At 31.9% G+C, this 13,454-nt stretch overlaps 1 protein-coding gene across 1 annotated transcript in view; it reads right to left on the reverse strand.

Moving 5' to 3' along the window:
* Positions 1–9,516: 9,516 nt before the first annotated feature.
* The window catches only part of LOC148310091 (beta-1-syntrophin-like), a 78,484-nt gene continuing 74,546 nt past the window's right edge, over positions 9,517–13,454 (reverse strand). The window contains exons 7-8 of the mRNA XM_088259008.1: positions 12,489–12,629; positions 9,517–10,784 (exon numbers count right to left, since the gene is read on the reverse strand). Coding sequence (XP_088115134.1) covers positions 12,543–12,629 — 87 coding nt within the window. The 3' untranslated portion in view covers positions 9,517–10,784; positions 12,489–12,542. The remainder of the gene's footprint in view (positions 10,785–12,488; positions 12,630–13,454) is intronic.

Below are 13,454 nucleotides of genomic sequence, written 5' to 3' on the forward strand. Positions count from 1 at the left end.
TGATAAGAACTGGCGTGGAGGTCGTAAGTTGGCCACCCTAAGCAAGTTTAGCGCCAGACCGCAATATAAACGGGGGAAGAAATATCGGGGATAGAATTGGCGGAAGTAAAGCGGCCGCCTGAAAGATTTTTAATATCGCTAAATCGGACCCGTCGCGAAACTTTATCACTTAGCCGTTATTGCTATTTGCCGGACTTTCATTCTTGTCACTTCTGTCCTAATCTGAACTTAAATATCGCCGAATCGACCCTCGGATCGGCCGAGGGAATTTATCACGACATCGCTATTTGCCGGGCACTTGTATTTTTGTCGTTCCTGCACTGGGTCGAAATTCCGACAGGTTTTTCACCCACAGCTCAAAATCCCACCAAGGCTTATAATTAAGGTTTATAGAAATACTAACTAACTAACTAACCATCACGCTACTTCCCCGCAGGGGTAGGCAGAGAGGCACTCTGTCTTTGCAAACATTCTTCGCCTCTTCTACATTCATGCATCTCCTCATACATACCCGACGATTATTATGACTCCTGACCCGGCCGCTTTCAAGTATTTAACATACCTGATTGTGCCAGGTTCATAGAAATAGATTTGATAAATAAAAAGTATTGTTGACTTTGTGGTATGGTTATCCATATAGCACGCCTAATCATTCAACGTTCAGTTTATGTAATACCACTTGAATTCTAAAAAATATTAAACAAACTAACATTTTTAAAGTGCTATTACACAAAGTGAACAACAAATGATAAGAAGAGTGTGTGATAAAGAAAGAATGTAATAAAAATAAATGTCATATGATTTGCACACGAATTATTATCATGACAACTCTTTTGAACTGTCTTCGATATCTTTCTTAGATGATTTCTTGGTACCTTTCTTTTTGAGCTGAAATTCCATTTTTGTGATAAAAAAACAACTGTATAGTTTTTTTCCGTTTTATTTGACGAGAGACCGGTTTTTTTCATCACCGACATCATCGAACAGGCGGAAGGCTAGAAAAATTGCAGATTCTAATTTCAGGGAACACTGGATTTCCCCCAAATGAGTAAAGTTCGGTAATAGAAGCTTATCAACCAGCTGTTCCATATACATTTATACATTATTCAAATTCAGTTAAAGAAATCCATTTCTATAACAAAATTATTATAAAACCCTACCATAAACTTTGTTCATATTTTGTATTAATATTTTTTTAACACATTACTTAAATTCATTAAAATTAAATTCGTTTTGTCAGAAAAATTTTATAAATCGTGTTTTCATCTCCTGTCTCATTGCGCATATAACGTGGAATTTTATCTAAACTCCCATGTGTCTAATGATATCGGTAACGACGAAATCCGGTCACTGGTCGAATAAAATACTACCGGAAAAAGACGTATATAACGAATAACTGTAGTTCATAACCAATGTAATTTTTATTTACTTAACGTTTATCAATCCACGTTGTATTTCGTATACCAATTTGCACTGTATATTGCAAATTAATATCGTGTCTAAGTCGTGAATAATTGAGAGACAGCGTCACTACGTCACCATCTTGTCTCGTCTTACAGTAATATTTGTCGGATATTTATTCTCGTCACTTTTGTTCTAAAACAAGGTTTAATGTTGTTAATGTCACAGCAAGTTGCCACGAACATCTGCTGTGGGACACCACAAGTTGTTGATAATCTCTTGAATAAATCAGCCTCCTAAATAACACTTGTTTTTCGAATACGAGCGCGTCCAGTATTCAAAATAAATAAGACGTCACAATCCGGATGTATTTTCAAGAAAAACAAGAAAATGTAAGATAAAAACCAAAAGGAATTTTTGAATAAACGCCAGCAAATTGATATCGTGCTCTTAAAGATTTAGTAAAAAGCTTCTCAGGTTTTATTAACTTTTTTCTTTTTTTTATTAAACTTATAGGGAAATTAATGTCTTTTTAAACACGTTTTTCTCCTCCGTAGAGTAGTGGTTACCACGTGTGGCTACTTTGCTTGAGACTCCGGATTACAATTCTAGGGGAATCGAAATAAATGCATGTGACTTTTCATTATTAAATTTATTTAATAATCACTCTGAGGTAGAATTGTAGCGAAAAGATAATTCGTCGATCACGTAGTGTAGATAACTTTAACTTTACTTCGATGCTTTGTTTCTAAAAAAATTACCATCTTATAGACGGTCGTCTATAATTCTGCCAGGAGGTTAATGATATCAAAATGAAAATTGATTAACATTTTTTATCGAATTTTAAGTCATATATGGTACTCTACGTGGTTACGACTTCTATACGGAGTCGAAGCTCCAAACAAGTCCTGAAGCGCAAGACAATCACTTTACCTTCGATATGAATCAGTGCCCTATGCACCAATGGATGCTTAGATCACTGCTATATGCAAGATAAAGCTAAGAAGAAGATAAAAAAAAACCTGCCACAAGCAGGTCTACCGTACACAATACAAAAAAGCACATATCAAAAAAGGTTATAACAGAAGTTCAGAATTTTTGCAATGAATGTTAAACATTTATTCTGTACGAAATTAATAAAATGTTTTGTCAGTGTTAACATACATTACAAAAAGGGTCAAACAAAAAAGAGCACATCAAAAAATATTATAAATTCTGAAATTTTTCAATGACGATAAAACATTTATTCTGTACGAAAATAATAAAAAGTTTGGTCAACGTTAGTTATTAAAGGATTATTTTTAAAGCAGTACGGAGTTTACGATATTAAATAATATTTGGTATTAATATTTAACGTATTCGAATCACATCATTCAAAGACACACGAATGTATTACTCAATATTGGATGCTTTGCCAAAAAAAAATAATTCACACATGGTCTCGAAATGGTCACTTTTCTATCTGATAAATATTTGACTAGAAAGAAAAGCATGTAATGATTTTTGTTATGAGTATATTACAGCATCGGAGCACATATTCTACGTTAAAAGCTATCTTTATGTTAATTTGAACGAAACGTCTAGGTAAACAAAACAAATTTATTAAATCTCCAGGCCGCTATTAAACTTTGTTTTCTTAACAATAAGCCGCTTCTCCATCCATCATTTCCAACTCCGAAACCTTCAAACATCCTGACAGAAAACAACACAGCGTTTTCTTTCACTCCATATACGCACAACATAATCTTGAGTAAACTCCATTGTTAGAATTCAATAAAACTTTTAAGATATGCCTCACTCTCTTTTCAGGCAATAAATGGCGCACCGCAAAAATAATTTGAAAAAAAATACGAGCATAAACAAAAATTTCAATATTTTCTGTAAAATATTTAAATTTCTAACAAGCTACTTGTTGATATCATGATTGTTGCTATCCAATCTTCAGAAAGCATTTTTTATAAATTGTTTTTGATTTGTTCTAAGTTTTTATTATATATGAGATTGTTATAATTCTAGCCTCACTAAGTACATATTTATTTAATTAAACATATCACAAAAATAAGTCACATGTAGAATATTCCCGATGAGTAATTTGTATTACTCATTTTGGGACATGGGATTATGGTTTACATTACTAAAAAACAAATAAAAAAGTAACAAATAATAAAACACGACAATATGTAAAATATGAAGCAATAAAAGGTACAGTAAATAGGCAAAAAAACATATGGTAAGCAGCATGTTTAATGGAAAAATAAGAAAATACAACTAATCACTAGTACAAATTTATTTTCATTAAATATTTTTTCAGATTTTTTTTATAATTTTATATATTATAAGTATATTTTTTTTATTCGTTTATTACATTTTTATTTATAACATAATACATTTGAATCATTTATACATATGGAGAACTTTTATATTTCGATTCGCTGTGCCTCTCCATAAAAGAGACTGTGCTCTTGTGCTTGGAGAGGGACTTACACTCGTGGTTTAATGTTATGTAATAAAAAATATAATAGTTTTTTTTGTATATTTTTTCAAGATTTAAATGTATTTAGCTTAATTTTTTTCTAAAGTATATTTATATCATCTATTTTTTTTTCTTTAGGGAGTTTATTGAAATGTTTGATTGCCAAATATTTGAAGTTTTGCTGAAATTGCTTGGTGTTGCATTTTGGAGTAGAAAAATCGTTTGAGAATCTCGATGATAAATTTTTTGTTAAATTTAAATAGTTGTCACCCTTTAGTATTTGAAAAATCGCGGTTTTTTTATAAATGGATTCTATATTTGGGACTTGAAATTTTTAAAATAATAATTTTGTTGGATATATATATATTTTTTTTAAATAACTTTAATTATGGTTTTCTGTACTATTTTCACTGAGTTCAGTATGTTGTTGTATGAGCCTGTTGTTGTATATATTACATATGAGATTTTTATAATTCTAGCCACTCTAAGCATATATTGTGTGTAGTTCGAGAAAGTTCGAAGCTTTGAGGCTCATTAAATTATTACACTTGTTAGAATATTCTCATCGCTCGATATTCCTGTAGTCGAAGAAAACTCGTATCCACTTTTCACGAAAAGCAATGTCGTTGAGAAATCTCGGATGATTATTCCGAAAATGGAATAGATTCTACTTACATCGCTGGGACTTAGTCTAAATCGCTTACCATTTCACATTTCAGCCGCTATCACCGCTCGTAGCAGCCCGAATATCTTTTATTTTACCTGACTTATTGGCAGCGTCTCGAGGCATTATCTCTTCACGCACGGCTGCTCCGCTGGGCCGGTCGGGCCCTCCATTCTCCAGTTATTGTTTCCAGACATCGAGTATGTGTCTCCACTCTCCACCTACGTAGGGTAAACAGGCAAATCGTTGACACTCGCTACCCTCCCAGTTATTGACATTACCGATTCATTCGTGAATTTATATATATTTTTTTCTTTTAACCCTTACCCGCACCCAATGGTGCATAGGGCACCGCATCGTAGCGACGCGGTGCTATCTTGATCGTTAATTGCATGAAGGCAATGTGATCAGCCCTGCGCTTCTTGTACCAGTCCAGGATGATAATAAATAAATATGAATGTGAATATGAAAATCACCCATATTTATTTTGACCCCATTAGGAATTGAGCCCGGGACCTCCAGCACGGTAGCCAATCGCACTGACTACTACACTACGGACGTGGATCTTACAGTGGACCGTATGTGGAATTTATATTACATGAAACAGAACTTAAATTTTGAGTTCCCAATTAATTGCCTTGATGTAAACACGACTCATTTTGAGAACCACACATATTCTCATCAACGTATGAAAATATGAAATTTGTATGTTCATATGTTGATAACTACATCTGTGGTTTTCGAAACTAGTCTTGTTTGCATCAATAAGATGAACTTTAAACCTCAATTTAAGGACGTGGAGCAGTTATTGACATGGGGATTCGGATATTTTGATAATTCGTCTTGATTCAATCTTCTAAAACATGTTGACTAATTTTTAAAAAGCTCTCAAGATTAATCTGCGTGAAATTTTCTTCCTTGATACTACTGTGTTGTCATTGGAAATTATTTTATTAATATTTCTTTATATCTGTTTCTATCCATTAGCGTTCATTTTGTTCCTGGTAATCTTGGCAGAAGATATATCATCTCTCTAAGATCACTTGTGTGGCCAGTTATTATACAGACACACATGGAATGGCGACGTTTATTTCATCAATTATATTGTACTGACGATTACTTACATTATTCTCATATTATGTTAAAAGGTTATTCTAACCATCAAAAACTAAGTGTGCAAATACATGTACAATACTAGATTTTGTCGTCATCAAAATATTAGCAACTTAAATATTACATGCATCATAATGTTTTATACATTTTTTTTTCATGTGGCTCTCCTATCGGAAAATAACTATTATTACAGCGACTCTCTTGTTGACGACCGCACAAAACTGTAGCATTTAAATTTCTGTAGCCATGAAGTATTGAATGAATAAGTATTTATGCTATAAATTACTAGTTTTGTGTAAAATACCTTATGCTAGCAGTATTGGCCATATACATACCATATAAGTACATAGATATTGCCCATCTTGTGAGTAAAATATTTCCAAAAAAACAATATTATCAAGCTTATATACTTTTATTTATTGATTTGGCGTTGAATTTGTAGAACTCCATTTTAAAGAATCCTAATTTTAAAATTATTAATGAACAAACCAACCTTATATCTTCACCACTGCTAAACATATTTAAATATACTGTTATTGTACATCATGTCAATAAATTCTTCCTTTCCCAAAACATAAATATAAGTGTACGAACCTATGTATATCCCCCATTAACTATTGTTGTCTCTCGTAAATTATTGCTGCACATGTTAAAACTATCACGTAAGTACCTAGAATTGTATAGCTACATAAGGACCGTCAGTCAATTTAATCTTCACATTCGTTTGAAAATGCCATAACTAGGCGAAACATTTGTCACAATATAAATTTTTACGAGTTTTCAATAAAATACAACTAAGTAGACTTAAAAAATCTGTGTTTGATTTTAAAATGAATTCATAAATTATATACTTTTATTTATTGTTTCGGCATTCACTTTGTGGTAAGACATGATGAAATTCAAATTGAAACACTGTTTTTTTTACCAAATTACTCGAGTGGTAAAAAACGAGTGTTTTAATTTTAATTTCAGCTAATATACTCGTAAAACAAACATTGTTGCTTGCTATTGCGGAGAGAAACAGTGATTTTGATACGCCATCTAAAACACAGCCGTAGCAACAAAACACGAGACAAGTAAGCGGAAATTAGTTCTGATTGTCGAGCAAATTAAATTAAGCATTTTAAGACCGGAAATGTGTTTCTCTGTTCACCAAAACCGCGAAACGCCAGAAACAGTCGCGGAATATCTAATTACCTCTAATGAAGTCGCAGGAACTGCCTCTGAAACTTTCTCAAGATAAAACGAAGTAGAGTTTTGATTCGCTTCGATTACGATAATTTCCGAGTTCTCCGATGGTCAATTATACAAGTATTATATATATATACATACGTTGCAAGCTAGAGAACGAACTCATTTGGCATAACTATGCAAGTGGATGTTCTAATATCTACTAAACTTAGAGAAACTCGGAAACTTGTCAATCTCCACATATTTTACAAATCTAATTAGTCGAACGAAACTCTTTTGTATTTTAAATCACATTTTAAATGCGGAATGATAACGGTAAGTACGATCAACCTTGAAACGTACTTAGTGAGGTCCAAAAGTTTCTGGCCCGATTGATGGAATCAAATAGGTTTATTGGATCAATTATTTACCTTGATATTATATTTTGCAACACACCGCAAAGCTTCACCCGTTGAACTGAACAGTAACACTCGCAATACTAAACATTGCTTATGGCGGACAGCGTGCTTCTTAACAGCTACCATTACTTTAGTATTTTCAATGTTTTATTGTTGTTTCATAAATTTGTATTATTTTGTGAAACTATGCACATTAGAAATGTGTATTTTATATTCTGTAAACTAGACTGAACCACAGCAACGTGTGACCGGGTGCACCTAGTATATTTAAAAAAAATAGAAAATGATTATTACGATATAAACTTAAGATTTCGTTTACCAAGTAGTAAGTTTCGTGTGTATTAAGGTTATCTAAAATATGTAAATCGATAGAAAAAAGCCATGCAATATTGTAAAGCAACTCAGGTTTATGAAAATAAAAATGGAAAATAAGATGGAATTCAAAGTCATAAGTCCCTATCTTTAAATCTAGACGTAGTTATTGTCTTTTTTATTAATAAATTCAAAACAGCCGCTGAAAAAATGGTGATGAATCCAGGGATTTTGGTATTTTTTTATTATTTAAACTATTGATTTAACGTAACAAGCAGTGCATTTATCCTTTTAGAAATTTCAATATCCAAAGATATATTTGTTGTTTTTGTTTATTTTATCAAGCGAAGATCTTCAATCTGGAAACTTTTAGACACTACTGCGTATTTCGACGTTTTCGTGAATATTTTATTTCGCTGTTGAGTACAAAAGTATCACGTAGTGTAATCCAAATATATGCTAATTGTAAAAACTCGTTATACCAATACAAAACAAGCGAGTCTTTTACAAACTAACTTGGTTGGTATAAATATTTACACACTCGCTCGAAATTTGTAGCTCGCACAAGGCTGAATTCAAATCAAATATACTTACGTGAAATTTGTTTGTTCAATTTATAATAAACTCCACGACCGAATGTTCCGAAGTCAGAACAACTCCACCTGTTAATGTTCATTGTTCATTTATCTCGGAGACTCGTACATTTTCTACATAACGTTCCCCGAACTCGAAAGCCCGATAAAGAAGAAAATTGATACTCGCGGCTTGATAAGTTTAATCAACATTTTCTCTCCCATTTTGAGCACTCTTTTGGTTTATTCTTTTATAAATGGGCGGGAAGTTAATTATTTCCGAAACGAATTATTTTTCGAGATTTCCAGCGAATGCGGCGGTCGGACGACTCGTGAATTCAGGAGGTAGGAACAGTCAAGAGCGGCGGTCGTCAAACTTTGGGACCTCGCGGAACATCAAATTAATCAATTTAAATCGTGTGGACCACTGATGAATTTTATGTATCAAATGTAATGCTTATCACAATTCAATACATTTCTTGAAATCACAACAAAGATAAAGAAGAATATGGAAGTCTGGGTATTTACAGGGCTTACGGCCGTCATAAGCTTGATTAAGTTATCACTTTACGCACGTGTAACATTCACCAATACTTCCATATTCTTCTTCATCTATGTCGAGTTATCAAAAATATATAAAATAAATCCTAAGCGGAAATAATCCAGATTTGTGAAGATATATTTAGACAAACTCAAAATGTTGTATCATAATTTTATTCTGAGAAAAACATTATTGAGTGAATCCAAGTGTTTGAGGATGAGACTTACCTCTTTTTTGGTTAACATCATAACTGTCAATCCGCGTTTCTCCTAGGACCACCACTTTGGCGACCACTGGTGTTGAGTGTAGGTATTTGTATTTCGAGAGAGAACCTAATTATTTCTACGCTTTTCCCTCTTATATAAAATATACCAAAATTTGAATTTACTTGACAATAAGGTTGACACATCTTATGTATTGCAAACTCCGATATAAATATCATATTCGATTTATATTATAAAATACACAGGGAAAGCATAAAAAACATTTTCAATTATAAATTTTACTTGGTAAACACAACTTTTATTCAAATATATTGTGACACGAGTTTTGTGGCATCAGCATCATTATCAAGCACCGCACGCATTTGATAATGATGCTGAATGCATCGAAACACGTGTCACAATATATTTAGAGAAATAGTAGTATTTACCAAGTAAAATTAGAATAAAAAATTAATAGGCATTACAACAAGGTGACTGAATTAATTAAAGTATTTTTTTTTTAATTCGTTAAAATCTTCAATCGAAATAATTTTAACTATGTTTTAAATACTAGTATTTATTCTTAAGTCATTTTGGTTATGATACAACATGTAAAATCGGTGATCGCATTTCTAAAAATAAAATCCATTTTTATATTTTTCTGTATTTACATTTTATTATTTCATTCCAAGATTTGGTTACAATGTTAGAAAAAATTATAACAATATTCACCCTCCAACCAAAACATGTAACATATCTACAGGGGTATTGAAAAACATACTAACGTATAATAACATATGTATAAAAAACCCCAATAATATAAACAAAGAATATAAAAGGAAGACAACTTACAGAAATCTGAAAAATAACAACTAACAGTAGGCATAGTATAAAAATTTAAAATATCTACCATAGTCTAAAAGATAGTTGGAAACGGAATGTTATCTGTGAAAGAATAATAAACACTCTATCTCATAATGAAACAAACCCACCTGATTCAAAAGAATAAAGTGCCAAGATTGATTTTATCGATACTCAATATGAAAGGAACCCACTCCATCACCTTTAAAAAGTTTATTTTTAATATCAATAACATAGGTACTATTAAAGGGTGAAATTTGAGGATTCGTGGTTTGAAAAAATGAACCAATTTCCGTAAGACTATCGTACAAAATGGATGAGATATGTTTGGACATCGTATGGAAAGTAGAAAATGTTTGATTATTCACATGATTATGATTATTGCTAGAGAAAGGATATGTGAAGACATTGCCTTAGTCTACGTCACCAATAGGGCCTAATGAAGTTCTGTTCAATTATTATATAACACATATTTTCATTATTGTCCAATATTCGCATGAATAACTCACACTGAGAAATGATATTCATTACATGCATAGAAAATGGCTTAGACTATAAGAATGAGTAAAATGCGAAATAATAGAAATGTCGATGCGTTTGAACGACATTCGAGACATTACCTCAGTTGCAAAACTATCGCAAACATTCATTTGGCATCTTCAGGACTTACTGACAAATTATTGCGTAATAACTTCATTCGTCGCAACATATTTACAAGAGACATTATTTGTATATATGTACAGACACATCGGATGCGTCGATTCGTTTATTACTGGACTATTATTTGTGCTTAATCGCATTAGAAAAACTAGAAAGGAAATACACAAGGGGTCACCATTACCAATCAATTAGCTAATACGTTAGGGAGATTTCACTCACGAGATTAGGTAGTTATTAATTTAATAAACATCATAAGAAGCGTTCATTCGAGTGTTTTTCGTTACAATATTAATATCGTGTAAATCACATTGTTTCGTTACTTCACTAGCAAACTGGAAATTCCTTAAACTTCACGGTGCCATTTCCTCGGGGTTCTGGTTCTGCACACCGTCAAGCTACAAAATAACATCACGATATGATTATACAATAACATGAAAAATGCACCAAAGTAACAAGTATCACGAGTCCAATAAACAAACGATATATTTTAATAATCTTGAATTCTGAGAAAACGGCAGTCGGATATTAATAACAGGTCTGCGAGTTTCAATACGTAAGACATTATATTGCGAAGCTGGCAAAATATTACTTTTGTACACAGAATAATAAGCGAGTTCTTCCAGAGTCGAACAATATTATGCAAGCCGATTTCATCAATCTGTTATTCGTGTTAACAAACGAGTGATTTTTTACTAAAATAAACGTTCTTCATCAAAACATCTTCCGAATATTCGATCGTGTTGACTTTATTTTAGATCTCTTATCTATGAAAACAAGAATGTTAATTTAACTTTGAGAATACTAATAGTAATTAATTAAAATAAAATACATATTCAATTCTGACTGCAAACGATTTTATTTTGATATTCAACAGTTTTTGTGTTAACACTATTCAACCCTTAGAGAATACTTTTTATTATCTATCGAAATATCATACATGAGGGTCATTAACAATACATAAAACACGTAAATTTTGTTCATCGAAATTTTGTGTTTTTTTCACGATATTTTATACAACGTATCCACTGTGTAAAAATAAAGTGGATACGTACAGTGTTTATGATAGACACAAGGGATCTATCATAAACGCTATTGATATCTGTTGTAACGATAAGCGAGTCGATAACCTATAATTTACTTCTATTTTACAATTTAAGCAGCCCAAAACTGGTCGTCGATACGTAAATATTACAGGAAGTTAACGCAACCACTATAAATAAAAATGGTATTTATTTTCCGTCGAATACAAGTAAAATTAAGGTTATCGACACTTATCTATGTAGGTGAAGGATTTCCAATTCCAACTGACGAGTGCGATTCTGTTCCTCTGTGTCTATAGCGTTTATTTTTCATAAACATCACATTATTTATTATTTTATAAATAAATATGTCTTCTCACAATCATAGTTTTTGTTTTAAATTTCATGTAATTATATATCAGTACTGGAGTTATATTACAAAAATTCCACACAGAGAAAGCGGTTGCGTGGGCATACAATATTATAAAATACATATTATGGTAAAAAGGTAATTATTATACTTTAAACGTAAAAATTAAAGGAAAAAAATAGATATGTAACCAGAAAAATGAATGATATTTTTTTCATGTTATATTATATAAATAAAAATGAAGTACCATTAACGTTTATTGTGCCGATTTCGACAGCATCATTTTGAGGAATCGCTTAAATCAGTGGTCGGCAACCTTTTGAGAGGCTGGGTAAAAAAAAAATCTTTAGGTAAATGGGCAACCGTTCTTTAAAAATATAAATAAAATAATTTATTTTTATTTTCATTAAATAAAATATAAACATGTTAGTGAAAAAACATATTTTAATTATTAAAATAATCATGCATAAAAAATCACCTTACTTTTGTAACTGTTGCTATTTTCAATGAATAAATAATTTAATAAAAAAAATATCGTAATATTTTATTGGTGGGTAATTCATAATGTCGTAGTGGGAAATTCAATTACCAGCGGGTAGTAGGTTGCGGACCTCTGGCTTAAACGTTGCGTAAAAAATAACATGTAAATACGAGGAACAGAATCGCGCTCTTTGTGTATTTGTATCGTTATTAATACAAGTAAATCTCACCATCAGCGGCAGGGGCGGCAAGGGCGGGAGCGGGGAGGCTCCGCCCTCGGGCCACTAGGGCGGCAGGCCGTGCACGCGCGCAGACAAGAAGTTGTGCAGGATGAACACGGCCGGCTTCGGGCTTCCGTCCATATCCAGTTCCTGGAGAGAAAATACCATTTATGCCACATTACATAAAAGAGGCCTAAATTTCTGTGGGTCACGGTGAATAGGGGTCCTAATTTTTATACCGCCATACTTGTAGATATTATGTCGTTATACAAGATATAATAAAATGACAAGTATTGAGTTTTTTTCCACATTTATCTTATTTGACCAGTGACCGAGTTTCGTCGTAACTGGCATCATTATACTAATGGGAGGCTAGACCTATGTTATATTCACAATAAACCATGATTATATATTTATTTAGTTTCTAACAAAATTTTAATGAATTTAAGTAGCGTATTATAATAATCATTTATATATAAGTTATAAGTAAGGGTTTTGAGTATGATTTTACATAATTTTACTATAAAAATGGATTTTTTTAAATAAATTAAAGTCAAGATGTTGAGACACATGATGTGTTGTGTGTGTATGTGTGTAGATACGTAATCGGGGTCCTAATTTTTTTTTTAATGTTACATTTTGTCACGTGTACTGAATTATTATTATTATTTAAAAATGTACTTAATTATCCCAACAAGTAGTTTTAAAACGGTTCCTTTCGAAATCAATGCTTAAGATATTCTCCCAGAAAGGGCTCGAAATTACCGTGCGTAGGTACATGTATATTGTAAACGACGAAATGAAAATAAATGCTAAATTTATAAATAAATTATTAAACATTGTTCCTAACCATAGTAAAAGTTGAATTTGAAATCTCGCCATAGTTATTTTAAAGGTGTTGTTGTCACCCGACTTATTATTTATATTTATAATTATGATGAAAATTCGTAATATTATAGTGAAAGGTGTGTGTCG

This window comes from Brachycentrus maculatus, unplaced genomic scaffold (assembly GCF_059751285.1).
Source record: "Brachycentrus maculatus isolate JH-2025_06_01 unplaced genomic scaffold, ASM5975128v1 h1tg000107l, whole genome shotgun sequence".
NCBI lineage: Eukaryota > Metazoa > Arthropoda > Insecta > Trichoptera > Brachycentridae > Brachycentrus > Brachycentrus maculatus.